Below are 26967 nucleotides of genomic sequence, written 5' to 3'. Positions count from 1 at the left end.
ACACGTCCCAGGGACCTACAAGAAACAACGGTGCCACCGGAGTCCCCAAACGCCCCTTTTGCAAACAATATTAAAGTCACCAGCCAACTGTGTCCAGCAGTGCCCCTGTTACATATCATTACATAACACATATAACTACAAATAACAACGCACCAATTAAGGCCTTTCTATATGAATCTCCTACTGTTATTTCTGCGCCTAGCTCAGAATGAGCAAAATGGCTTAAAAATAATGCGATTCAACTGAAACAATGGCTTTATAACACGACTAGTTGCAAAAATATCTGTGGGCACCATCAACATTGAGCCCCATTGGGGAATTGGGCTCTTCCCTTCACTGAGAACCAGAAAATACTTCGGGATGTATTTGAAATAAGCCCCGGGGCAGCACCGCAGTCTGCGAGAATAATAGAAGTTAATACAAATATAAACTGGGGTCCTACAGACACCAAGGGATTCACATTTTGGTTCTGGGTGGTTTTCTGCGTACACACTTCGTGCCGGCGCTTTGTATCTACCCAGAGCCACGTTTGCACGCACTTGCCTTTGAATATGTTTTAATTTGCCTTTCAATCTAACGCCCATCTCGCTGGTTCGGGTGTTTTTGCAGCTTGCGCGATGTATAAAACCAGTTTTAAAAATCCAAGAGGAACAGCGAGGTTTCATTCGCTTGTGGCTAGACCGGATCGCAATCCAAACGAAGGACAAGGGGGCAGGTCGAGCAGAAGCCCAGCCCCAAACACAGATGCATTTAGGCACAAAATCAGGATTGCAGCACAAAGAGCACTGAGATGCCTTTAACCTCCCCAGTCCCAGCGTCCCAGCGGCACCTCCACACAGTGCGACAGGGACAAACAGCTCCGCCGCGGCGCTGGAGACGTTCCACTGCCCGCAGCGCCTTTGGGGGTTGCTGCTTCCTCAAAGCGCTTTACATGCAAATCTTCCTTAATTCACACAAAGTAAACACAACAGCAAACATTTAAATTACCCTCGAGCGCTCAGGACTCCGGGTTGGGTTGCCAGTTCTATTATTTACCCACCACAGAACCTCCGAGGTGTCCCAAAGAGCCGGTTTCCGTCTTCGCCCAAAGCCAATTTTTTGGAAACAGTTTTTTCAACGGGCACCTGTTTTTTCTCATTTTTAAGGGGTCATTTTCAAACGAACTGTCCTCAAAATGCTTCCAACGCAGTCACTGGTGCTTCGAAGATGTTCCCGGGTCCCGGCCCGTGTTGTGAATCCACCGAATCAAGAGAGGTTGGGTTTGTGAAGGGAAACCATGGAACGCAGCGGCGCTGCTCCTGTGCAGCCGCGGGTGGCGTTGCCACGCTCAGCGCCCAGCAATGAACCTTCAGAAACCGCGAAACGGGAGAAAACTGATAAATGACACGCCAGGAAGGGGGTTTAAAGAGTTTCTAATCACCTTCAATATTAAATGGGCTTAAACTCATCAAGAAAACACACGGTTTGGAAAGACAGACAGAGCTGAGGTGACAAAGTGACACACGGTGCCGGGGCTGAGGAGCCACAGCTGGGGTGGGCGGCACAGGGAGGGACGCAGGTCCTGTTCCAGCTCTCCCGCACACGCTTCCCCGCTCCACAGCGACAGCAGACAGCCTGGAGGGCAAAAACCTCCCTCAATCCGCTTAACAGACCCTTACTATGCAGATTTAGGCCACTTCGTACAGCTGCACTGCATTAATTTGCGTATCTATGAGAAGTCCTCCCATGCTCCTCAACAAAATTCGTTATCTAATTATTCAGAAGGCAGCAGCAAAAGGGTGACGGCCAAATAGTTCCCAAAAAATGACGACTGGGTTTAGACGTGGGGTCTGAATCGGGCTGTCCCCGCCGTACCGGCTGGAGAGGGCGGCTCTGCGGGATGTCAGCGGCAGAGGAGACCTTCGGTGCATTGGGAAGAGGAGAAAACCACGAAGAGGCACAGACGGGAAAGGACGATGGTAGAAACCACCAGGGTATGTGTCTGCAGAAAGAACCCGGGCAAAGAAAGGGTCTGCAGAGCACAGAACCACAGGATGCCGGGGGCTGGGATGGCCCTGGAGAGCTCATCCAGTGCAATCCCCCATGGAGCAGGAACACCCAGATGAGGTTACACAGGAAGGTGTCCAGGCGGGTTGGAATGTCTGCACAGAAGGAGACTCCACACCCCCCTGGGCAGCCTGGGCCAGGCTCTGCCACCCTCACCAGGAACAAGTTGCTTCTCATCTTCCAGCGCAACCTCCTGTGTTCCAGTTTGCACCCATTGCCCCTTGTCCTGTCACTGGTTGTCACCAGAAGAGCCTGGCTCCATCCTCCTGACACTCCCCCTTTCCATATTGATCCCCAGGAATGAGTCCCCCCTCAGTCTCCTCTTGTCCAGCTCCAGAGCCCCAGCTCCCTCAGCCTTTCCTCACACGGGAGATGCTCCACTCCCTCCAGCATCTTGGTGGCTGCGCTGGACTCTCTCCAGCAGTTCCCTGTCCTGCTGGAACTGAGGGGCCACAACTGGACACAATATTCCAGGTGTGGTCTCCCCAGGGCAGAGCAGAGGGGCAGGAGAACCTCTCTGACCTACTGACCACCCCCTTCTAACCCACCCCAGGTACCATTGGCTTCCTGGCCACAAGGGCCCAGTGCTGGCTCATGCTCATCAGTGGGAACATTGCTGGAGACAAACGTGGCCCAGCTCTCACAGCATCGACTCCTCTCACCATCACGCTGCGCTGCTGGGAACACGTATTACGGCTCAAGGTCCGCGCGGGGACGGGGTGTAGGGGGAGACCAGGCGCCCCCGGGGCAGAGCATCCTGCCGGCTCTGGGCCCCACTCGCCGCCCGTTCTCACGCACCAGCGGGGCAGGAGGAGTCGGTGTTTCCCCCAGGACCGACATCCACGCTCTGTTACGACGACACTGGAGGAAAACCGGGCTCCCCGCGTTTCTTCCGAGGCAGCCGCCCCCATGCTACCCCCCGGGAGCGCCTGCAGCTCCTGCCCGCACCGCACACCCGCGGCGGGAGGCACGTACCGGGGCAGCCCCGGGCCCCGAGGGGCCGCGCCGCAGGGCAGCGGCTGTGTAGGGGGAGGCAGGACACGGCCCCGCGCCCGCCCCACGGGCCCGGTGAGCTGCACATACCGGGGGACACCCCGGGGGACACTCCGGCTCCCCCGCCCGGCCTCCCCGCCGCTCACCGCCCCCGCCGGCCGCCATCTTCCTCCGCGGGGCCACGCCACGCCCGTCGCCATGGCAACACCCAATCCGGCGGGGCGGGCCGGCCCTCCTCCCCGGGCGCGTGCGGCGCGGCCTTCACGCGGAGGGCTGGGCGGCTACGTTCATTCCCATTGGCCAGCACACGAAGACACAGGGCGCTGATTGGAAGAGGCAGGCGTGACCTCACGGAAAGGGGGGCCGGGATTGCGAGCTCGCGCCCTCTCGTTGCCACAGCAACGGCGGAGCGGCGGCGGACGCGGAACCGGGAGAGCGCGCCCCGGGGCGCCGGTGACCGCGCGGGACGGCTCCCGGAAGCGGCGCCGCGGCGAAGCGCCGTGTCCCGCTGCCCGCGGGAGGCGGGCGCGCAGGCCCGGGGCCTCTCACGGGGCACCGGCGGCGGGACGGGCCGCGGGAACGGGGAGGCGCGTCCGGAGCGCCCAGCCTGGGGGGCGGGCTGACCCCGGGGCCCGGCCAGGCTGAGGAGAGGCCCGCCCCCCCCGCCGCTTATCCCACATTTCCCAAGCAAAGATTTCGTCTCTGTTTCCCTGCCCGTCTTTGGGGACGGCAGAGCAAGAGCTGCTCCCGCTGCTTCAGCCCCGCTCACCCCTCCTCCTCCCCCTGCAGAACCACCCACGACATTTCGCTTAATTTGGATTAAAAAAAGAAACTCCCAACCAACACAAAAGCATCCTGACAAAGCTTAAGCAGAAACGCGCGCATTAAAAAGGCTCCTTAACAAAATTTGTCAGAATTCCCTGACAACGGAGGAGCCCTGAACTAAAACGCGCTCTGCCCGCCTCAGCCAGCGCTGCTGCTCCTGAATGTGCCCAGGAGGCCCAGCGCCATCGGCAACAAGGCGACAGACCATGAATCCAGACGCTTCTTGCTAAAAGGAACCAGCCGTGTCCTTGCAGCGTCACCGCACGTCAGACTCCACAGCGCCTTCCCCTTTAAAAGACACTGAATACGTCAACAATACAGTTTCTGAAGGAGAACGTTTAACGAGCATCTAAATGCTCTGTTTTCATAAGATTTGGAAAACGGAACAACCAGAGACGACCTGTAACAACATGGTCAGTAAGTGCAACACGACTTTAAGGCTACACAGAATGAAACCGTGTTCTGGGCTCGCCGGTTGTGTCACGGCTCCAGACGAGGACGCGGCCAGGGGAGCCCTCCCCGGTTCGGCAGCACGGAGCCCCACGGGGTGTATCTGCCCCCGGGGTTCAGCTCCTCGCCCTTGGAAGCGCCTCCTTTTAAGCAGCCCAGGGTCACCGCTTTCCGTCCTCAAAGCATTTCACACCAGTGGGTGCTTCCTGGCACTGTTTCACCTGTTCAGTGGACAATTAGTAAGTCCCTTTCAGCCCAGTCCCTGGACTCTGGACGCCCAGCAGCCCAGGGGTGATTCCAGGTATTCTCCAGCCTGATGCATTACAAATTGTTCCGTGTGCCGATGTGATTTCTCTGCTCGTGGATCCACGCCCCGCGGGAATTCTGCGCAACACAGGCCTCCTGCGCAGCTCCAGCGCCTCCCCAACCGCTACAGGCACCGGTGGCAGCTGCGAAACGGCTCTGCAGCCCATTGCAAGGCGGTTTGCGGAAAATAACCCCCTCAACCTGCCCCCTTTGGCTGGGAGGGGCTGTTCAACTGCCTCCCCCTCCCCAGGGTCCAGCGCGGAGCTGGGGGATCCCGCCCGGGCAGGGTTTTCTAGATGGAGTGCATCACAGAGCCCCGGAGCTCCGCGCAGGGCCAACCCCCCAACGTCAGGTGCGTTTCTTGGACGTGACTTTCCTGGTGCTTCATGAAACTCCTCCTGCGCACAAACCGTTTCCTGCAGAGGGGACACTGGAAGAGCCTCTCCCCAGAGTGCTGGCGCTGGTGGTTTAGCAGATAATCCTTCCTCCGGTAGCTTTTGTCGCACTCGGAGCACTTGTAGGGCCTCTCTCCCGTGTGAGTCATCTGGTGCCTGACGAGCCAGGAATGGCAAATGAAGCTTTTCCCGCAGTCGCTGCAGATGTAGGACTTGCCCCTGCCCTGGCCCGGCTGCTGGTTGGCGGCGCTGCCCCCCGAGTGCTGCCGGCACCGGCCCCACGGCCCCGGCTTGTCCGGCCGCGGCTCCCAGCAGGGGCTGCCCGGCGGGTTTTCCGCGGGGAAGGTCTCCTCGCCCTGCGCAGGCGGCTGCTCCTCCCCGGCGAGGCCACCACGGTCACCGAGCCCCGCGCCGTCCGCGGGGTCCAGTCTGCGCTCGGGCGGCCCCTCGCAGGGCGCAGCAGCAGCCCCCTGCCCGGCCCCTCTCTCGCCCGAAGCGCACGAGTGCAGCAGGTGGAACATCCTTTCGCTGAGACTCTTCTCCTCTTCTCGGGCCCCCTGAAGATGCTCCTGCTGGCTGGGGTTTCTCTCGCACGGCCTCTTCCCGACGCTGTTTTCCTGAGCGCTAAAGAAATCGAAGTGCTCGGCAAACCCTCGGTCGCTCCGAGCGTCGCCCCCAAGGCCGTTCCCCATGGGGTTTGTCTCCATGATTTCTGAATTACACGGAGCGTCCCATGTTACTCCGGGAACAGCATCCTTGGAAAACTTCTCTGCAGGTCTTGCCGGTACCCCCGAGTCACACGCCGTGCTCTCAAAGCAATCTGACGGAGGGTCCCTCTTCGCGTTTTCATCATGCGCTGGAACAGACAGATCGCAGGGTATTTCAGTTAAGGAAGCCTCTTAAGAGCATCCAAGTCTACAGCCACGTCACACTAACGGACAAATAAGATGGGAAGTTTTAATACTGGGGGAAGAGCACGTACCAGAGCTGCACTGAAACAAAAGCTCCAGGAAAATAAAAGGTCTTTTCACAATTATGTTTAGAAATCTACGTGAAAATTAATTAACGCAATGTTTCACCCTCTCATTCAGGTATCCCAAGCGTGAGGCCTGAGTTCCCTGAGAGAGCAGACACCATCACACCCCAGTGTTTACGACTCAAGCGTGCAGTTCTGGGCGCCACAGTGTGAAAAAGATATTGAGCTGCTGGAGAGTGTCCAGAGGAGGTTACAGAGTCGGGGAAGGTTTGGAGGGGAAGCCGTGTGAGCAGCGGCTGCAGTCCCGGGTTTGCTCAGCTGGAGCAGAGCAGACTGAGCGCAGAGCTCATGGGCTGCAGGTTCCTCAGCAGGAGCAGGAGGGGCAGGCTGAGCTCTGCTCGGTGACAGTGACAGACCCAGGGAACGGCAGGAGATGTGCCAGGGGGTCAGTGGGACATGAGGAAAAGGTTCTTCCCCAGAGGTGCTGGACACTGAACAGGCTCCCCAGGGAGGGGTCACAGCCCAACCTGACAGTGTTCAAGAGACTGGACACCGTCCTCAGACACACGGGGTGACCTGTGGGGTGTCCTGGGCAGGGACAGCAGTTGGACTCCATGGTCCTGTGGGTCCCTCCAGCTCAGGACATTCTGTGATTCCTGATAATCCAACCCCAAAAGGCACCTGGCACCCGAGCTCTAGATTCACCATCGGTCAAAACTGTTCTGCTGACCTGCAAATTCCCTCTTGCTGTAACTATTTTCCTGCGACCAATATCCAGGGATGCATTTTCCAGCTCATTTCCACCAATGCCCTCCAGCCCAGCTTTAACGCTCCGTGATTTCTCTGTCCTCTAAGGCCCGTGACCCTTCCAGTATCTGAAAGCTGCTACCGAAAAGGCTCCACGGAGCACCAGGAAGGACCGCGGGTCTCTCAGCAGCATCAACCAGCCGGGTCCAAACTTATGGGTGCTTCATAAACACCCCGAGCTCCTACTTCTCCGGCCGTGTACTGGGACAGCAGCACACGAACATGTTACCACCGGCCGAGCTAAAGCGTGAACGCTAAAGGCATCGGTTGCTCTACAGTGGTTGTCTAAGCGTGCCCTGTCAGCCCGGTAGCTCCGGGCACAGGCTGGGATCCGCAGCAGACTCAGCCCGCCCTGGCAGGCTGGGCGAGCAGAAGGAACCGGTCTCAGACGTGCAGCTGATCCGGCCGCGCTCCAGGGCAATATCCCGGATGGCGTTTTACAAAACCATTAATTCCGGCTGTTCCCGGCACACCGAGAGCTTACCCCGTGACCTACTCTGGAGTGACTTCGTCACATGCCCGTCAACGTCCGGATAACTTACATGAAGGAATTCCAGGCAACCAACCGATTCCTACACAAAATACTCCTCCGCACCCTCTCCCCAGTCACCCACTTGACAGCCGCACCGTGTGGTTCTCGGGTTGTGGCCCAGGAGATTGTATTATATTTAATTAACATCCCATCCGAATTTGCACGCCCGCTCCCTGCGGTTAAGCCTCAACACAAAGATGAATCTCTGTGAACTCAGGCGCGACCCACACTCCAGGTACAAACACTCCGCTAGGTAAACGTCAGCGTGTACATCTCCAAATCGCACGTCCTCAAACTGCCTGGCATTAAAGCCGCCTTGTCTGTCGCTGCAGGGTCACTGTCCTGCTTGGGGCTGCCAAGTCAGGGCTCCCCGTCCGCTGCCAGCAGCTTTAGACACCACCAAACCAGCCAGAAGCACAAACTTGACCCGCAAGGCCTGAGCGCAGCACTGGGCCCGCCTAAACAGAAACCCCAGGCAGCGCTTTAGGCCAGCTCAGGGAGGAAGGAGACTCCTCAGCTGACAACATCTGAGTTGTTTTGTGAACAGATATTCACCAGCAGACTGAGGTTTGTTCCAGTTCTTTCATGGCTTACGCTGTAAGGTCGCGACATTTAATATAGTATTAAAAATGCTCTGAATTAGATTTCCTGTCCCAGAAACCTCAGCTCAAATCCATCACTGACCTGTACTTGAATGTGTAGAGGTTTCTTCTTCCTCCGAGCGTCGCCGTTCAGGGCAGCGCGGCTCCTCCTCTTGTTTAATCCACGACAAAGCGTCCGTTGCGTAAGTCTGAAAGCCTGTTAATTGGGCAGAATTTACACCGTCGAAGGAACGCAGGAGGAAGGCGCGAAGCACAGATTTGGGCGTTCACGGGGCTAAGGAAAGCGCTGGCAAAGACACGACGTGGGAGGGGGCGCTTCCCGCAGCGGGAGGGCTCGGCTCACCTGGGTCGGGGTCTCCGGGCGGCTCCTGGGCCCCCGCGCCCGCTGGCCCCCTGGGATCCAACGCTTCTCCTTTCCCGGGCGGACCCGGAGCCTCGGGCTCGTACAACGCTTGCTCTGCTAAAGGAGAAAATGGAAGACAAGCGTATCACGAGAGCGTAAGCTCAGGATTTCACAGGGTGAAACCTGTCCTTGTAGGATTTTGGTTGGTTGGTTTGTTTCTGTTTTCTTTTTGTTTTGTTTTCCCCAAGCCAAGCTCCCGTAATCCCAGTTTCCTAATGAAACGGTCTAAAAACCCCCATCTGTTACATACCCTGGAAGCCAGGGGAACCAACAGATAAGAGCCGCTACCCTCTGTAAGGACTTGAGCTCCAAATAGTTTATTTGTATCACAAAGAGGCACAAGAAGGCAAGAAACAGGTCCATGGGCTGCACGGCCGTTACAGCAACAGCACCACCGAGGAGTCGGTGTACGCGGAAAAACCACGGCGGCAAAAGAAGGCACCGGGTTGTGCCCCCGGCACGTCACCCGCAGCCCCAAAGTCCGAACAGCGGCCCACTTGGCACCAGATGTTTGACCAGTTCAGGAAAGCGAAGCAAGGAACCCAAGGGAGAAGGAAACATCTCCCGTCCTGTGCCGCTCTGCTCGGGTGACAACCAGGGACACGCTCTGCACGCTCCCGAACGGCGTGAGAAGGGAGGGACAACATATCGGCCCTTACCTGTCAGGAACGGCGGCAAGTCTGCTCAAAACTGGCGAGCTTCTTATAAACGATGTGGAATAAATGAGCAGAGGTGGAAAGAAAAACCCAACACCCTTGGAATGTCACCGGTGTGTTTGGTTTTCCCTGGAGGAATGCAGTTACTCACCTGGGCAGGGCTCTCCGGGAGCCTCTCCAGCCTCCTCCTCCTGCTCATCTGCGGCGCACAGCTCCTCCTCTTGCTTGATATGGATTATGCTGTCTTCTGGTCATAGGAAACAACGCTATTAATTCCAGACACAGAATTAACGCCAATTCTCGTCCCACCCCAGGCACGGCAGCTCTGTTCTAGATCACTTCTAACAAAAACCTCGTTCTCGCTGACCGCAGTCTCTGAAACAGACCTAAAACATTTGTCACAAAACCCTCAGCAGATGTTTGAGCTTCAGAAACACGCAAGAGTTTCACGCAAGTGTAACGTCCACGTTGTCGCGGTGCCCATTAGCAAATGAAAAGGTGTTCTGCGTGGCCTGGGAGAGCACAGCGCCATCCGAACTCCTGTTCCTGGGTTCTGCTTCTCCTCTGGCTCTGCTGGGGTTATGCCGGTTCCTTTCCAGTCACTCTCCATGAAACACACACCACTCCTAACCCTTCAGAAAAGCTCCAGCGAGGGTAATGAATGAAAACATTAAATACATACGGAAAAACAGACGGACTAATGCTCAGCACTTTACCTTTATACCTCCAGCACAACCAATGAGTCAGAGGAACACTTTGCGTGTGCAAAAGCAACTGCACTGTGCAGGTTTGTGCACGCGGAATAGCAAACCCTCCTGACAGCCTTCGGTCCGGCAAACCGAGCGTCACCCCACGCCGACCGCCCCGCGACACGGCCCGACGGCGAGGGGACCGCGGGGGCGACGCGCGCAGCTCAGCACCCGGGAGAGGGAGAAATGGGGTTCGAGAGGCAGTTTTGGTAAGACCGAGAGGGCTGAGATGCCCAACAGCCCAGTTTAGGAGCCCAGACGTGCCGTGGAGAGGCTCCCAAGGAGACCCCGGCTGCGGGTGTTTGCCACCCACGTCCCGCCGGCCCGGTTGTGCCGCGGCCACTCACCGGTGCCGCTCTCGGCCAGGTCACCTCTCCCGTCCCCGTCCCCGCAGCTCCGGCACGGCTGGTTCCCGTGTCCCCACCGGGCCTGGGCGCGCCTGGGCACGTCGGGCTCTGCGGGAGGCGGCGGGTGAGGGGCGGCCGGGAGCACCGCGGGCACCGGGGACCCCCCGCCCGCCCCCGCCCCGTCGCGGCCTTACCGGTCGGGAGCAGCATGTGGTAGTTCCTGCGGAGCACGGCGCGGTGCAGGGCCCGCTGCCAGCCGCGCAGCGCCCGCCACTCCCGCTCGCTGAACTGCACCCACACGTCCTCCGGGCTCACCGGGCCCCGCGCCGCCCCCCGCCCGGCCCCCGCCGCCCCGCGCCGCGCCGGCACCCGCGGCGCCCCGCCGCCGTTCTCCAGCCGCCGCTCCAGCGCCCGGAGGCGGCCGCGCAGAGCCAGCGCGCCCCGCAGCTGCCGCTCCGCCCGCGCCAGCCGCGTCTCCAGCCGCAGCAGCCGCGCCGCCACTGCCTCCGCTCGCCCGAGCCGCGGCCCGGCCATGGCCGCTGCTGCCGGCCCGCACACACCGACACCGACACCGAGACAGACACCGAGACACCGAGACACCGAGAGCGGCCCGGCCGCCGCCCGCCCCGCAGCGCCCCCTGCCGGCCGCCCTGCCCGCGCACTGCGGCGCCCCCCGGCGGGAGGGCCCGGGACCGAGTCGGGGCGGGGGAATCGGGGATCCAATGAGCGCGGGGAGCGGGGATGGTCTGAGCCGGGGGGACCGGGGAGCGTCTGAACGGGGGAGCGGGGATCCAATGAGCTCGGGGAGCGGGGATGGTCTGAGCCGGGGGGAGCGGGGAGCGTCTGAACGGGGGAGCGGGGATCCAATGAGCGCGGGGAGCTGGGGTCCTCTGAGCCGGGAGGGATCGGGCATCGTCTGAGTCGGGGGAATCAGTGATCGTCTGAGCCAAGAGACAGGGGATCTTCTGAGCCGGGGCGACCGGGGATCGTCTGAGCCAGGCGGGATCTGGGACCCTCAGAGCCGGGGGACACCGGTGATCCTGTGAGCCGGGAGGGATGTGGGATCCTTTGAGCCGGGCGGCACGGGGGATTCTCTCAGAACCGAGAGGGATCAGGGGCTCCTCTGAGCTGGGGGGAACTGGGGATCATCTCAGAGCTGCGAGGGATTGGGTGGCCCCTGAGATGGGAGGGATCAGGGATCTTCTTGGACCCAGGAAGGGCTGGGGGCCCCTCTGAGCCAGGAGGGACTGGGAATCAACTCAGAGCCAGGGGGGACCTGTGTCTCCTCAGAGCTATGGGGGCTCGGGATCACCACAGAGCCACGAAGGATCAACGGTCCCCTCAGATCTGTGAGGCACCAGGGATCCCCTCAGAGCGGAGGGGCTCAGGATCCCCTCAGATCTGGGATGTACTGGGGTCCCCTCGCAGCCATGACACACTAAAGCTCCTCTGATAGCCGTGAAGGATCAACTCCCTGCAGAACCACGAAGGTTCGGGATCCCCCCAGAGCCGCGAGGGTTTCGTGTCCTCCAGAGCCCTCAGAGCCACCAAGGTCTGGGCTCCCCTCTTCATCTTGCCCGTGTAATAAACCCAGGCAGGATCTCTCAGCAAAGCAGATTTTATTAACAATTTTGCAAGGCCGGGTGTCCCACCTAAAGGTCAGCACACAGAATAGGACACAAAGCCCCTGCTTATATCACCCTAATCCCGGCCGCAAATTCCCTCCCCTGTCCCGTGGCTGGTTCTGCAGGTTTACAGACCACCCGACCTGCCCCAGTTTACCTGTCTCATTCATCTAATTCTAACAACCCCCCTCCCCTTATTTTCTATTTAGAGTATGGATTCCTGGCTCTTTGGCTAATCTTCCCCCTGGATGGACTTTTCAAATACAGGTACCAGTATGTATTCTGGGATTAGTTCAAAGAGACTCTGTTTTACGTTAAGGATCCATAGTCCGATGTGTCTCAGCCCTTCCCTCCGCTGGGCTCAGGCGCCGGGTCCCCAGTTTTGTTAAAACAGCGTTCCTTTGTTAAACTCTCCTTACATCCTGCTCCTCACCAGCACCGGGAGAGGCTCAGGTCTCAGATATGTTTCGCAAACCAGCACAAAGCTGAAGTGGCTGGAAGCCCTTATTGGATCTTGGGGAATTCAGCTGTCGAGGGTTTGATGGCGGGGTGACAATAAAACCATGGCAGATGTACTGTTAACCCCCTCTCCCCCTTCCCACTAAGGACAGGCGATCAGGAGGGAAAGAAGGACCAAGAGAAGAGAGTTGGAAAGATTAAAAACGTTTTACTAATGCTACCAATAGAGAAAATTATACGAGCTATACCAAACCAATCTGGAAAGTCCCGGCAACTGCAGAGCCGGCAGCCGAAGTCCTGGACTGGACTCTGCAGCCAACCGGAGCTGGATTCAGTCTGTCACTGGCCTCGGTTCGCAGGGGCGACTCACAAGGTCCTCTGCTAATGTCGCCATAGGGAAAAGGGACGAGATCCTCGTGATCTCCTGCTTTTATATGAAGTATGACGTGAATGGGATGGAATACTTAGTTGGTCAGTTTTTGATCAGCTGTTTCTCGTTGCTCCTCTCGCGGGATGTACATCCATCCTGATCAGCTCAGCGACCTTGCGCACCATTGCTATGTCTACCAAAACATGGATCTGGCTTTCAGAAAAACAGCTGATAAGAAGGTTTTAGCTGACAGGCAATTTCACTAAAAGAGAACCTGTTTTGTAACAAAACCAGGACCTCAGCAAATCCAGGTCTTTCAGAAGCACGCGGGGTCCCCCCTGCAGGTGTTCCCCGAGTCTGGGTGACACCCCAAGCCCTCCTCCAGCAGCAGGAATCAGGTGTCTGACCTGCAGCACAAGGAACCGCTCTCGCCCGCCGCTCTGAACCTTGCCTGCTGTCCCATCCGTGGCAACCAGGACGCGCTGCTGGGCCAGGAGGGGCTGGAGGGCTCGCAGGGAGCGTGGCACCGTTGTGCGCCCCATGGGACCACGCTGACCACCAGACTGCTCCCCCAGCGCTGGGAAAGAGTCAGGCCCATCCCAGGAAGGGACAGAAAGAAGCGTAAGGACTTGGCAGTGGTGCTGGGTGACACCTGTGAGATGTGCGTGGTTCTGGTGCTCCTGGCCAGCGACAGCGGGGCTGCTGGAGGGTGGCGGGGCTGCCCGGGACGCCTTGTCTTGCATTTAATCCTTCGCTGGGGAGCTGGGTGCAGGAGAGCCCACGACCGTCTCAAAGGCAGAAGTGCCAGCATTCCACTGGATACACCGAATTCCTACTTCTACGCAGTAAGACACGGAGAGGCTTCTATAGATACAATCTGAAATCAGAAGGCAATAAAAGCCATGGAGTTGCTCTGACAACAGAAAGTCCTTGCAAAACGAACGAACAAAAGCTTGAGCTGCTTTTAAACAAAACAGTTTGCACCTGCCAGAATCTGAGAATCCAATTAGATGTTGCTGTCCCGGATGCACCTGTGTGATTCGATTTTTTTTCTCTATTTCTCTGCAGGTCTTTGCCTTTTTCGGTGTTATCTCAGCCTGGGTGTCCGGCCTTGCCGTGGGGCTGCCGCCACCCTCCAGCCTACGCTACAGCAGGGCGGGAAGAGGTTCCGTGCTCAGGAGTGCTACCCAAGGATGAGGAAAGCTCAGCGCTGGCTCAAGTAGGATGTGAAGACTCCATGATGCATCTCAGGGTGGGTGTAGACCTTGTGCTCCCCAAACCCTTCCTCCTTCCCCATCACACCTTCCCCTGTAGCTCCTGCTCTTCTTCATCACCCTATCTGCGCACATGGAGGGTTTATCTTCTTCCTCTTGGCCCTGGAAGAGCAGCGCGTGTCTGTATCACTCAACATCTCTTCTTGGATTCGGGGTTGAGTTTTTAAAATGTAAGCAGGATGAATCTCAAAATAGCTCTGAGATCTGTTGCAAATATACAAAATTGTCCCTGAAACACAGGGGCTAGAACGGGGAAACCGTGACTCAGTGTGCAAAACGCTGCTCCATCTGCACCACCCAAGGCAGCATCGAGATGAAACACGGAGCACATGGAGCGCTTCTGGTGCTCAGCAGTTAACACGTGAAGTCTCCCAGTCACAAATGAGAGGGTGCTGTTGAGATGGCGTAACGCTCCCCAGCTCACGCTCCTCAAACACCCTCATTTCGCTACCCAAACACCAATTCTTTTACGGCTGTGGTTACGGAGACATCTCTCAGATGTGAACGTGACACCTTCTTCGTTTGCTCTTTAAATAATGTTTTAAACTACTAGATGATCTTTCAAGGTCCCTTCCAATCCCTAAAACCCTGTGATTCTGTGATCTAATAGTAACAAAGTGGTAGGAGGTCAGCACTAGACAGATACACAATATTGCAATGTGGGGAGACGTGGCAACGCGGCAAGACTTATTTCTCGTCATTGTCCTTTCGTAAGGCGCAGAAACAGCCCAGGAAAGGCACCCGAAGTGGTTTGCACAGTAATGTGTGACCGCTGCCGAAGCGATCCTTTATGCAGCAGCATCTTTGCATCTTCATCCCAGAACAAATCCTCCTCCTCCTCCGCGCAGCCGAGCTGAACCGACGTCTCCGGCAGCGCCGCGGCGCTGGACACGCTCTGCGGGCGGCGCATCGATGGGATCTGCCCGCCGCACGAGGACTGTACACTGAGCTTATTCACAGCCTATGTTTAGATAATCTTACCATTCAGGCCCTGCTCGGGCGGCAGAAAACAATGCTCCCGCTCAGGTCCCACAGTGCCCAAAAACCAACAAAACCCAATGAAAACGCACTCCGTTATTTTCTCCAGTTGAAGGCAGACGTTTGTCTGTCCATCAGAAGGTACCACGCTACAAACTGCCATTGATCAGCAGCTAAAATGACTTTAAAAAGACAAAAAAAGAGAGAAGCATTTGGAACCTCACAGCTTTAATCCATTCAAGGTTAACGTGATTGCTATCAAAAATGAAGTATCTACTGCTGCAAATTTAACTGGTGTTTTACAAACAGACAGAAACAAGCTCCCTGCCCTGAAGGCTCACAGTCTGAGTAAGAAAAGCGTGAAACATCAACAAGCAGTTTGACTGGATTCAGTGGGAAACCTCTGGGGAACTAATTAACACACCTGCTTGTTGGACAAGACCCAGACTGCTTGTTGGGGTATCAAATGCTCCACTCCGTGAACTGCCGAGGGACTCTCCTTCAAACGGGAACAAAACTGGTCCATGGTCAATGCTTTGTGGTAGCAAGTGGCCACCGAACACCCAGAGGTGACAGAACACCAGGTGACAGGCAGACAATGAACCTGCAGGACCTCGGTCGGTGGCCGGAGGATTTTGGAGCCTGAAAGAGCTGCAGGCGGCCAGAGCATCTCTGGGGAAGAACCAACGCCCTGCGCCTCCCCTCGCAGACCCCTGGGGACCAGGAGGCGACACAAGGCTTTCTGAAGCCCAATTAGTGATGGGGAGAACGAGCAGCGGGTTTGAAACCAATCCGTGCAGCAGCGCCAGCCCCGCAGCGGCGGTTCGTACTTGGGCAATGCGCTAAACGCATTTCACACGCTGCACAATTTTTATTAATGGATTTGGATGTGACGAAAGCTGATCCCCAAAAGCAAAAATCATCTGTTCCGCAGGCTAGCAGGAGCAGAGGGAGATGGAGGCGATAATGAAACGCAAATAAAAGCAGCGTTGGTGTAGAGGGGTCAGCGGAACGTCAGCGCAGCGCTCACCCCAGCCTGGCAGGACAGCTGTGTCCCGCCTCTGCGTTACAAGCGGCGTCCCCATCCAGTTCCGCTGGGGCTCAGCTGCAGGTACCAGAGATCTGGGTGACGCCACCTCCCCCGGGTGTGCTCACAAGTGACAAACAGCCCAGCAAATCCCGCACGGAGCCAGAGCCTCCAGCGCAGCGTGCCCAGTGCGCGTCACGGCTCCGAGCAGAGCGTGGCCGCATCATCTTCATTCACCACAAACCAGGTCCGACTTCAGGCTCTGGAGAAGGAACTGGAGCTGTCTTCTCCAGGCAGCTTCCTGAGCACAAACAGCAGAGAAAATGTCACCTGTCCTGTGCCGAGGCACGGAGAGAGCTGGGAACCCACCGGCCGTCCCTCCCTGGCCACGGGGCAACCCGCGCAACCCTCACCCCGCAAAAGCATTTGGTTGCCAGGAATTGAATGTGCAGCTCGAACTTGTCCGAGAAACTGAGGGCAGCGCAACGTTGTGGAGGGAGCAGCCAGGGAAACTCCAGGGAAGAAGAGTTTCAAAAACTCAACCTCAGCGGGACCAGTTCAAACAACTGACTCAAAACTTGGAGAGGCCTGAAACTCTCATTCTGGAGGGTTTTTGGGGACACTATGAGGTCCTGTGGCCACACCATCACCACCACAGCAAAAGGGCAGTGGTGTCAGGGTGGAGCCTAATCCTGCTTTGCTCGGATCTTTGGGATAAATTGTCAGGAAGCCCTTAAGGCCGAGCAGCAGATGCTCTCTCCGCTCCCACCTCCTCGAGGGGCTGCAGGGCTGCGTGTCCCCCCAGCCTGGGCAGCGTCACCTTCCCGGCGCCCTGCGCGCCCGCGCGGCTCCTCTCGCGCTGGTGGATCTTCTCGTGCTGGAGCAGGTGCTGCTTCTGGGTGAAGCGCTTTGGGCACTCGTCGCACGGGTACGGCCTCTCCCCGGTGTGGATCCTCTGGTGCCGCACCAGGTTGGACGGGTGGCTGAAGGTCTTCCCGCAGTACGAGCAGCCGAGGACCCCTCTGCTCCGGCCCGAGTGCGCACGCCGGTGCATGACGAGGGTTTTCTTTTGGTAGAACCACTCCTGACACTTCTCACACTTGTAAGGCCTCCCCCGGGGGTGGCTCCTCTGACTTGCCTTGTAGCTGCCGTTGGTGTTGGTGCTTCTCACGCACCTTGGATTGATGTACACCTTGTCCACGGCAGGGATGCCGGTGTGGGCTTTTGCATTCTGGCTTTGCCTGAACCTCTCCATGGCCACGCAGCTCCTCTCCTCCACGCAGGTCCTCTCCTCCCCATAGGTCCTCTCCACCCCGTGGCTCCACGGGTGCTGCTGATGGAGGAGCCCCTCGTCTCCAGCGTGCTCGCTGCCGCACTGCGCGCCGTGGCTCTCCTGGTGGGCCGCCAGCATCTCCCGCAGACAGCAGCCCTTCCCACACGTGGCACACGAGCGGGGTCTCCTGCTGGGACAGTTTTGCCCGTAGAACGTGACAGCGTTGTTTCCGCCAAGACCCTCTTCTCCCGGAGCAGATGGCACCAACCTGCTCATGCTCTGGTGTCCCTGCGCGGGAGAGCCGTACGGACCAGGACCCCGGAAAAGCAGCTCCTCCGGCTCCCCGCACAGAGTCGTGGGGGGCTCTGAGCTTTGGGGACATTCCTCAGAGTCCAGCTGCTCTACTTTGAACGTCATCACCTCCTCCGCTGGAACTGCCAAGAACAACAAAGGGGACGTTCATTTGTGAGACACGAGATGCTCCTGAAGTGCCCCCCACTCCTTCCCCCGCCGCCCCCAAACTGAACAGGCCCGTCTTACAGAGGCAACAGCCAGCTGGGGGACCCGGAGAGACAACTCCAGAAAAAGCACGGGGACTGGGCAGTTTCGACTCGAGAATGTGTATGGAGGGAGGAAGGCTCCTCCAGTCCTCACTGGGGCCGTACGTCTTCTGAGAGTTCATTGCTTTTCACCCCTGAGCTCGGTCTGTTTTCCTTCATGCTAAACCTGTCTCAAACTTTCTCTTGACTCCCATTCCTACCTGCACACCTACATCTCGGTTTAAAATGACCCACAGCTAGAAAACCAACCGAAGGCCAAGGGTGGAACCTGCCAACACACAACCATCTTGAAAGCTGTCAGCAGTGTGAGGGCAAAATCCAAACGGGGATCGGTCTCCTGTCTGGACATTGTCACTGCCCGCTCACTAGGGCTGTGCAGTGACTGACAGTGAGGGTGACAACACGCAGAGGTTACACACGGAGCAGGACAAAAAGCATCGAAAATTTAGGCACGGCAGGGCAAATTCCATCGAAATTGGCACTTTAATCCTCCTACTAGTAAAACTGTCCGTATGCTTCCTGCCCACTCTCCCAGCGTCCACGTGGCTCTTGCTCCTTCCCCTCCGCTCTCCTCGCCCCTCGGCACACGCTGTCCCACAGCAGGACACGTGTGGCCGCACCTGGAGCACCACGGGCAGTTCTGGGCGCCACACTATGAAAAAGATAATAAACTGCTAGAAGAGTGTCCAGAGGAGGCTGCGAAGCTGGTGAAGGTTTGGAGGGGAAGCCGTGTGAGCAGCGGCTGCAGTCCCTGGTTTGCTCAGCTGGAGCAGAGCAGACTGAGCGCAGAGCTCATGGGCTGCAGGTTCCTCAGCAGGAGCAGGAGGGGCAGGCTGAGCTCTGCTCTGTGACAGTGACAGAACCCAGGGAACGGCAGGAGATGTGCCAGGGGGTCAGTGGGACATGAGGAAAAGGTTCTTCCCCAGAGGTGCTGGACACTGAACAGGCTCCCCAGGGAGGTGTCACAGCCCAACCTGACAGTGTTCAAGAGACTGGACACCGTCCTCAGACACACGGGGGGACAGCAGTTGGACTCCATGGTCGTGTGGGTCCCTCCAGCTCAGGACATTCTATGGTTCTACGCTCCCAGGACTGCCCGCGTCTCCAGCCGCACAGCACACCGCGGGATCGCTCAGAACTCACCCACGCGGAGCTCGGTAAACTCCGCGTCCTCCGTGGCTCCGCACTCCTCTTGTTTCACAACGCCCGCAAAGCTGGGCTCTGGAACGCCGTACTCTGCCAGGGGAAAGAGGAAACATCTCTACGGGCTCTCTCAGCACCGGGGGGTCTCACCTCGCCGTGCCCACCGCGCCACGGTGTGTCCTCCCCGTCCGTGTGTCCGTCCGCCTGCGCAGAGCAGCGCTCACCGGGTGCGGGTGCAGCCAGTGCGGTTCCCTCCAGGCGATCCTGTCCCGTGGGGCGCTGCGCTCCCCCTCTGCTGTCCTGGCTGGTCGCACTGAGTCCGAACAGCAGAGACTCTGCCAATGAGAAAGATCCCACCCGTTACACATTTTTCTAACACTGTTACTCCCCCTGGCCCTGCTCCTCCCGAGACCTGAGGAGTCTCCCCCATAGCGAGCCAGGGCTATCACCCTGTGACAACCCCTGGCTGGTGACACCGCCGCGCCAGCATCGCGCCTGAGCACAGAGCTGTGATTCCTCTCTTGCCTGCGCTTGGTTCTGCTGGAACCCCTCTCGAGGTCACCTCGTCGCAGGGCGTTTCTCCGCTCGGAAGCCGGGACAGGAGGTCAGGTTTGGAGAGTGCGTAATCTGTTGAGGGACAGACACAAAGGTTTCCCTGCTGCTGTGTCCGTGGGGGGTAAGCTGCGCTCCCCAAACCAGCTCCATCAGCCAGACCCCTCCGGGAGACGGTGGTGAAGAGAAGCTGCTACATTCATGTACACCGTGATTAAGTTACAAAAGACATACCCACCATTAACCAATTGACATGATCAGCGCTTTCTGACCACCTGCAAAATAAGGGGGTGTTTTTCCAAGTTTTAGGCGTGTGACAAGAGACAGAAGATTCAGTAACATATTGTTTAGAAGCAGAGTGCCTAGTTTATATTTAACTAATAATTAATAGATGGATTGTAAGTAAGAAACTAAACAATTATAACTAACATCATCAATTATTTCTTAGCATGGAGGATGATCCCCAGTGCTCTCCAGCACTGATAGAACAAAGAATACTGCTTAACAGTATCATTGACTCCGCTGTTAAGTTGATTTCTCCGTTTCAGCTTCCCAGGTATGGGGAAAAGTCCCCGAAACAGAGCTAGTTCGGCGGTACTGATGCCTGCGATGAAAAGCGATCCTTACCCAGAGAGACGAGAGGTTCGTTTTCGCCTCTCAGCACGTTTTTGCGCGGCTCCCTCTGCCATTCCTCCAGATCCTCCCGCTCCAGAGCAGAAACGTCAGCCGTGCCGCTGTCGAACATCACCTGGACCTGCAAGCGCAAGAGGGACACCCTCGGCACCCGGTCTGTAACCTGGAGAGACGAATCCTCATTTCTCTATTCACCAGCTGCGGGAAAATCCCGTTTATTATTGCTACCACACATCAAGTACCGAAAGGAGAGAAAAATTCCTGCCTTGGAACATTCTTGTGACACAAAGAGGGTAACGACTCGGATCTTCAGTTTAAAGGGCTTTCCTAATTCTCTGAGAACCCACTGTGAATTCCACGATGTTCTTTCCTAGCCTGATCCCATCAGGTAGGCAGTTTGTGGACCTCGGTGTGGGGAAGAACAGAGAGTTTATCGTTAAAACTCCACAGTCTGTCCTTTTACAGTGAGATAAAGAGGAATCTAAACGTATAGAGCGATTGCTCGATGCTGACGCAAGGCAGGGGATGGGTGGTTACAAGCCACGCTGCTCCCGCGGGGTTCACGCAGCATTTCAGGCCTCACGGGAGATGGTTGCCGGGTGAAGACCGAGCGTGTTGGAGCTCGGGGGAGCCAAGCGGCCCTGGCCACCCGCTTCCCTGCTGTGTCCGTCCCCTCCAGCGCCCTGAATGACCCATTTGTTACCTTGGGGACCTCACCCCCGGGGGGCAACTGCAGGATCCAGAAATGCTTGTTCTTCAGCAGGTTCTCCATGTTCTCCAGGCGCTGCTGGAGCAGCCCGTACCCCTGGACGAGGGTGCCCAGCACGGCCAGCTTGCTCTCCAGCTGGCTCCCGAATTCCACCAGGGTTTTCCTGCACTCGCGGTATTTCTCCTCGGCGCTCCCCGCCCGGCGCTCCAGGCTCCGCAGCCGCGCGGCGTGGGCGCCCACGCTGCGCTCCACCGCCCGCACGGCGGCCACCACGGGCCACAGCGGGATGCCGGCACCGAGCGGCCGCGGGGCTTTCCCGGGAGCGGCGGGGAAGGACCAGCTCGGCGGCTGCGGGGGCTCCATTCCCGCCGCGCTGCCCGGCAGGGAGAACCGGAGCGCAGGGCACCCGCGGGGCCGCGGAACCGGGACCCGCCGGGGCCGCTCGCTGCTGCGGGAAGGGGAGAGCCGGGTCAGGAGCGCCCCGTCCCCGCCGCGGGACACCGGGCCCGGCCCTTCCCCGCACATCAGCCCCGGCGCACCGGGCTCGGCTCTTCCCTCCCGTGCGCGGCCGCCGGGCCCGACCCCCCTCCCCGCCGCTCCGGACCTACCGCGCTGTACCGGAGCCGCCCCGCTGCCGCGGCCTCACCTTGCCACCAGGGGGCGCCCCTCCCGCCGCCGCTCGCCACAGCGCCCCCCCGGCGGCCCGCAGCGCCGCGGGAGTGACTGACAGCTGTCAATCACCGAGAAGCGGTTGCTTTGAGGGGGCAGCCAGCTGGGTGAAAACCCCCCGACGTCCCCCGCCGCGGCGTTTGCCCCACCGGGAAGAGCCCGCTCCGGGGCGACACCGGGCGGCGGCCGCCGGCCCCATCGCGTGTGGCGGCACCGGAGCGGTGCGTGGCGCCGCCCGGCCGGCAGGAGGCGCTGCGGGCGGGGGCGGGGCCCGCGGGGGCGGCGGGAGGGCGGCCCGGGGGCGGTGGCGGCGGCTGCCCGGGGGCGGCCGGCCCTGCCCGCCCGGCCGGGGCCATGGCGGAGCTGCACGCCCGCCTCGAGGAGCTGGAGCAGCGGCTGGAGCGGGTGGAGGCGGCGCTGCGGGCCGGGCCGCCCTGGGCGCTGCGGCTGCCGGCGGTACGGACCGGGCTGGGGGTCGTTGTGGGGCTGAGGGGGACTGGGGGTGAGCCTGGGGGCGCCATTGTGGGGCTGAGGGGGGACTGGGGCTGCTCATGGGCCACGTAGGGGGCTGTGGGGGGCGATGGGGCATTGAAGTGGGTCCGGGGGTCACTTGTGGGGCCGTTGTGGGGCTGAGAGGGGCTGGGGGTGAGCCTGGGGGCGCCATTGTAGGGCTGAGGGGGCACTGGGGGCTTCTAATGATCCACGGGGCCACTTAGGGGCTTGTAGGGGGCGATGGGGGACTGAGTTGGGTCCGGGGGTCACTTATGGGGCCGTTGTGGGGTTGAGGGGGGACTGGGGTCTTCTAATGCTCCACGGGGACGCTTAGGGGCTTGTAGGGGGCAATGTGGGCAGGAAGTGGGCGCGGGGGTCACTTGTAGGGCCATTGTAGGGCTGAGCACGAGTGGGGGTGAGTCTGTGGGGCCGCTGAGGGGCTGTTGGGAGCTTGAGGTGGCTCAGAGTGACCATGGGGTCGGTTGTGGGGCTGGGAGCTGTTTGGGGGGCAGCTGGGGGGGTGAGGTGGCTTTGAGGGCTCTGGGAGCGAGCATGTGGAGCTCCTTACAGGGGCTTTGGGGAGCTGCTGTTTGGGGTGCTGTCTGAGGGGCCGGGGGCTGTTTGGGGGGAGCTGCCCCTCCCGCAGCCCGGCGCTGTGTCCCCAGGTGCCGGTGACGTTCGAGGACGTGGCGGTGCAGTTCAGCGCCGAGGAGTGGGCGAGCCTGGACGACGAGCAGAAGGACCTGTACAGGACGGTGATGGAGGACAACTACGCGTCGCTGGTGTCCGTGTGTACGCTCCGTTTGTGCCGGTTTGGCAGCCGCTGTCGCTGCCTGGGGACCTCTCGGGGTTGCTTTCCTGCTTCTTTGCGTTTCACTGGGATCTCCAGCCCTCAAGTGATCCGCTCAATTCCCTGCCCGCTCTGGCGGTGGGCGGAGGTTGGCAGGTATACAAAGGAGCGGGGAGTAAATGCTCAGTGTCTTCTCCTTGTGGAGAACAGGTACAACGAGCTCCCTGGTTTGTCCTCACAGAAATTCCCTCTGCCATGTCTGTCTGGATCCTCGTGTGGTTCCGCGCCAGCGCGGTGGACGTGCTGTCCGTTTGTCCTGGGCGGGGGAGCGATGCTGGTCACAGTGTGGGGGGAAGTCTTGTGGGGCAGCATTTGGGGTGCCGCTGGCTGGATTTTCAAATGCGTGGCCCTCCCAGCTAGAAATGAACTTGCCAAAATCCATTTGGACTCAACGATCTTGAAAGTCTTTTCCATCCTAAATGATTCTCTGACACCCTGCTCAGCCCAGCCAGGGCCTCGTGCCCGTAATTAATCCTTTCTGGTGCTCAGATGATGGAGAAGGAGCCTGGACTTCCCTCTTGCTGTGGACTCCCATGCAAGCGCAGCCCGAGGAGCAGAAGCGCCAGCGTGATCCCAGGGCAGGGCAGGGAGCTTGTGGCCGTGACTCTTGTCGCTGTGGGGTGAAGCAGCCGCTCATCCTCGCCCTGCGCTGCGGGCTGCTGGGCAGCGGCAGCACCGATACGATATGGGGTGGTCTGGAGCAGGCACGGGTGGTGAGGCAGGCAGGGGGGCTGCAGGGAGAGTCACCCGTGCCGGCGTTCGGTCGGGAGCCTTACAATTCTCCTCCTGTGCTTCAGGGTATTCTCCTTCCTGCAGGGTGACTTTCTGGGAGAACTGGGGGTTTCTGTAGCGGGGATTTCCCCACGTGGAGCAGGGATGGGTTTTCTTGCAGGTGTTGCTGGGGGGGTTGTCAGACATACCGGAGGGGGCTTTTCATGCTCCCCCATAAACGCTGCCTGCCGGTCCCTGCTGCAGCCGTAACTCCCCGTGTGCCGGCACTGACGCTGCCCCGGCTGGAGATGGAGTTTTGCAGAGCCGGGACTGGCTCCGTGTTGACAGGCTGTGGGTGCAGCCGCAAAGACCCCGGTGCGTCTCACCTCTGATGTCTGTCTTGTTCTTGAGCAGACTGTGCCCTGTCCAAGCCTGAACTCTTGTCTCGGATCGAGAGAGGAGAAGAGCCGTGTGCGCCAGTGGAGCTGGACCTGGAGGGAGCCGGCGTGTCCCCAGAGCCGCCCAAAGGTGCGTGACACTGGGTTTCTTCTGTGCCGGGACCCTGGGATGACCGAGGTCCCTGCCTTGAGCCACAGGGGCCGAGGTGTCTCCTCGATGGCTGTGGACAGTCTGTGTGAGGGGAGGACACAGGGGGCGTGTGCAGGGACACATCGGTAGCCTGGAAAGCCTCCCCTGAGCCCGCAGCTGCTGAGTGCTGTGCTGCAGAGACGCTGCTGCCCTGTGCGCCTGGGAGCGGGGACGCACACCCCTGCGCTTGCAGCGCTGAGCTCCCAGCTGGCTGCTCCTCCCCAGAGCCAGGCCGGCCACGCTGCACGCGCCACGATGTCCTGCTGGAGATGACAAAGGAGCCTTGTGAGGGGAGCTGTAGGGACCCGGAGAGAAGCAGGAGCCTGGCGGTCACAGCGAACTGCGGCACACGTGAGTGGCTGGAAGATCGAGCTGACGTGAGAGATCCTGGGCCTCTGCCTGGTTGGTTCTCACCCAGCATCATCCTCGCTCGTCTTTTCTTCGCAGCACACGTCCCTCGCGAAGCCGCCGCTGTCCCGGCAGATCTCAGCCAGCCCATCCCGTCGCCCTCCTGCCCTCTCTCCACATGTTATCGTGAAGCGGTGAATCTGAACTCGTCTTCATCGCCTCCCCCAGCAGCAGGTACGGGGACAGGGCCCTTCGTCCCTTCTTGGCAGGGCTGGCAGCCTAGAGGAGTGCCAGCTTGCTCACAGAGCAGCAGGAGGTTTGCACAGGGCTCTCTCAGGGCCTGGGGCATTCAGGACAGGGTTTTACACGATTCAGATGGACCGAGAAGGTGTTCTGGTGGTAAATCCTGCTGCCAGCTTTGAAGCTGTGAAGGATGAGGCATGGCGTGGTGTGAACCGGCCCACCCATTGATCGGCTTCAAAGAACGAGCCCAAATGTGTCCGTTAGACTCCTTCCATCCCACATGGGTGACATTTGTCATCTCAAGCCGTCCTTGGGGTGTCCGCAGGGATGAGCTGTAGCAGCCAAGTGTGAAGACATTGAGCTACAAGAGGAGAGCGGGGCTGGGATTTGTGCTGGCTGAGGAGGGTGCGGGACGTGAGGGGGGACACGGGAGGAAAGCCCCTTGCTGTTTATGCCTTGACCTCAAAACCATGTGGAAGAGTGATGTTTGGGTTCTGAAAAATTCCCAGCAGGTGCTGAGGTGGGGATCCCAGTGGAGGTACCGCGGGAGGAGATTGCTGCGGAGAAGGCGGCAGTGCCTGAAACACCCTCGAAAGGTCTGGAAGAGGAGGCTGTGAAAGATTCAGGGGATGATGATGAGGCTCTGGTGGCAGATGTTCCCAAAGAGCTGCGTAAGGAGGTGATACCAGATGCCTGCAGAGCAATGGCACAGGCAGAGCCCAGCTGCACGGTCACCTCCCCGGGACAGCCTCTGGAGTCCCCAGGGGAGCCCGTGGAGTCCTTTGAAGAGCCTGTGGAGTCCCTGGGACCGTCCGTGGAGTCCACAGCAGAGCACACAGGGTGCCCAGGAGAGCCCGTGGAGTCCCTGGAAGAGCCCGTGGAGTCCCCGGTAGAGCCTGTTGAGTCCCCAGGAGAGCCCACGGAATCCACGGCAGAGCCTGTGGAGGCCCTGGGAGTGCCTGTGGAGTCCCCGGCAGAGCCAGTGGAATGCCCAGGAGAACCCGTGGAGTCCTTGGAAGAGCCCGTGGAGTCCCCTGGAAAGGCCATGGAGTCCCTGAGAGAACCCATGGAGTCCTTGGAAAAGCTTACAGAGTCCCCGGCAGAACCCATGGAGTCCCCAGGGGAACCCATGAAGTCACCAAAAGAGCCCGTGGAGTCCTCGGCAGAGCCCATGGAGTGCCCAGGGGAACCCATGAAGTCACCAAAAGAGCCCGTGGAGTCCTCGGCAGAGCCCGTGGAGTCCCCAGGGGAACCCATGAAGTCACCACGGGAGCCCGTGGAGTCCTCGGCAGAGCCCGTGGAGTCCCCGGCAGAGCCGGTGCACGGTTCCTGCGTGGGCCGGCCCGCCGCCTGCCAGCGAAACTCCACCCGGGAGAAATGCTACTCCTGCCCCGTGTGCCAGAAAAACTTCCTGCTGAAGATCAACCTCACCATCCACCAGCGGAGCCACAGCAACTGGCCGCCCTACATCTGCGTGCACTGCGACCAGAGCTTCATGTCCAAGGCGAAAATCCGGTGTCACCTGCGGGTGCGGGCGGCCGAGGGGTTCTGCCAGCTCTCGGAGGCGGAGGAGAGCTCCAGCCAGGGCCCGTGCCCTGACCGCCAGCCCCACGACCCCGGCACGGACCACGGCACGGCCTGGGAGAAGCCCAGCCCCAGCAGGTACCCGCTGTCCCCGGGGAAAATGATGTACACGTGCAACGAATGCATGGAGAACTTCTCCAGCCAGAGCTTTCTGATCCTGCACCAGCGGCGCCACACCAAGCGCCACCGCATCCTCTGTCCCTGCTGCAACAGGAGCTTCACGTGGGCCTCGGACTTCGTGCGGCACCACTGGACGCACACGGGCGAGCGGCCCTACCAGTGCGGCGTCTGCCAGAAGACGTTCAAGCGGCGCTACCATCTCAACGTGCACCAGAGGACACACGTGCGGCAGCAGAGGCTGTACCCCCGCGAGGACAAGCCGCCCGTGCCGGCCGCTCTCGTTTAGGCACAGACAGGACAGGGGGAGCGGGAACTGCGGCAGAGTGGGGGGAAGGCGGGAGGTGGCATCCCGGGGACAGGGGGGTGCTGTTGGACCTTCTCCATGACCACGGTCCCCAGTGGGTCAGGTGAAAGCTGGAGCACGGGCAGGGCTACCCCGATCCCCCTGCCCTGCCATGGGGCTGGTGACACCCGGCCCTCCCGTGCACACCCTCGCAGTGGGGGTCACTCTTTGTTCCCGGGTCCTGGTCGGGGGGACAGCCGGAGCGGAACCGGGTGCTGCTGTGACGGAGGACTCGTCCTTATTCTGGAGAGCGCCAATAGATGCTGTAGAAGTCAAGATGCTTCCCGTGGCTGAACGTGGCTTCCTTCGGCTCGCGCGGGGGGCACTTT

General features: G+C 59.6%; 3 protein-coding genes and 2 long non-coding RNA genes across 18 annotated transcripts; 2 read left to right on the top strand and 3 right to left on the bottom strand.

Moving 5' to 3' along the window:
- Positions 1-232: 232 nt before the first annotated feature.
- LOC110366008 (uncharacterized) lies at positions 233-3015 on the bottom strand. 2 transcript variants are annotated; one of them, XR_010470861.1, is made up of 3 exons: positions 2604-3015; positions 1855-1981; positions 233-1346 (listed from the first exon to the last, which is right to left on the bottom strand). It is a non-coding gene; the product is annotated as an uncharacterized LOC110366008 (long non-coding RNA). The 2 variants fall into 2 exon arrangements; XR_010470862.1 differs by lacking the exon at positions 1855-1981.
- A 1165-nt stretch (positions 3016-4180) lies between these two features.
- LOC135578768 (zinc finger protein 398-like) lies at positions 4181-10736 on the bottom strand. Of its 4 annotated transcripts, none has more exons than XM_065055012.1 (6): positions 10282-10736; positions 10088-10195; positions 9143-9238; positions 8276-8389; positions 8015-8128; positions 4181-5871 (listed from the first exon to the last, which is right to left on the bottom strand). In XM_065055012.1, exons 1-6 carry the CDS (start codon positions 10619-10621, stop codon positions 4913-4915), a joined length of 1731 nt encoding a protein of 576 aa, XP_064911084.1. In that variant the 5' UTR covers positions 10622-10736; the 3' UTR covers positions 4181-4912. The 4 variants fall into 4 exon arrangements, with proteins under 4 accessions (XP_064911084.1, XP_064911085.1, XP_064911083.1 ...); XM_065055013.1 differs by having other exon boundaries at positions 9143-9235; XM_065055011.1 differs by having other exon boundaries at positions 8276-8392; positions 9143-9235; positions 10282-10735.
- LOC110366010 (uncharacterized) lies at positions 8388-14856 on the top strand. Its single transcript, XR_010470866.1, has 3 exons — positions 8388-9949; positions 11922-11979; positions 13610-14856. It is a non-coding gene; the product is annotated as an uncharacterized LOC110366010 (long non-coding RNA).
- Positions 14857-15004: 148 nt separating this feature from the next.
- Positions 15005-21609, bottom strand: LOC102085116 (zinc finger protein 777-like). 5 transcript variants are annotated; one of them, XM_065055001.1, is made up of 7 exons: positions 21337-21609; positions 20685-21138; positions 19976-20102; positions 19322-19423; positions 19021-19131; positions 18797-18889; positions 15005-17527 (listed from the first exon to the last, which is right to left on the bottom strand). In XM_065055001.1, the coding sequence occupies exons 2-7, from the start codon at positions 21051-21053 to the stop codon at positions 16554-16556; spliced, it is 1776 nt and encodes a 591-aa protein (XP_064911073.1). In that variant the 5' UTR covers positions 21054-21138; positions 21337-21609; the 3' UTR covers positions 15005-16553. The 5 variants fall into 5 exon arrangements, with proteins under 5 accessions (XP_064911073.1, XP_064911074.1, XP_064911071.1 ...); XM_065055002.1 differs by lacking the exon at positions 21337-21609 and adding an exon at positions 21299-21335; XM_065054999.1 differs by lacking the exon at positions 21337-21609 and having other exon boundaries at positions 15005-17283; positions 17362-17527; positions 20685-21310.
- Positions 21610-21639: 30 nt separating this feature from the next.
- LOC102085296 (zinc finger protein 783-like) lies at positions 21640-26914 on the top strand. Of its 6 annotated transcripts, none has more exons than XM_065054983.1 (6): positions 21640-21815; positions 22517-22643; positions 23827-23940; positions 24139-24351; positions 24448-24582; positions 25104-26914. In XM_065054983.1, the coding sequence occupies exons 1-6, from the start codon at positions 21714-21716 to the stop codon at positions 26579-26581; spliced, it is 2169 nt and encodes a 722-aa protein (XP_064911055.1). In that variant the 5' UTR covers positions 21640-21713; the 3' UTR covers positions 26582-26914. The 6 variants fall into 6 exon arrangements, with proteins under 6 accessions (XP_064911055.1, XP_064911054.1, XP_064911056.1 ...); XM_065054982.1 differs by having other exon boundaries at positions 21641-21815; positions 25101-26914; XM_065054984.1 differs by having other exon boundaries at positions 21643-21815; positions 24226-24351; positions 25101-26914.
- The last annotated feature ends 53 nt before the right edge of the window (positions 26915-26967 follow it).

The sequence above is a fragment of the Columba livia genome, chromosome 2 (genome assembly GCF_036013475.1).
Source record: "Columba livia isolate bColLiv1 breed racing homer chromosome 2, bColLiv1.pat.W.v2, whole genome shotgun sequence".
NCBI classification, from domain to species: domain Eukaryota; kingdom Metazoa; phylum Chordata; class Aves; order Columbiformes; family Columbidae; genus Columba; species Columba livia.
This window is presented reverse-complemented; position numbering and strand designations above follow the sequence as displayed.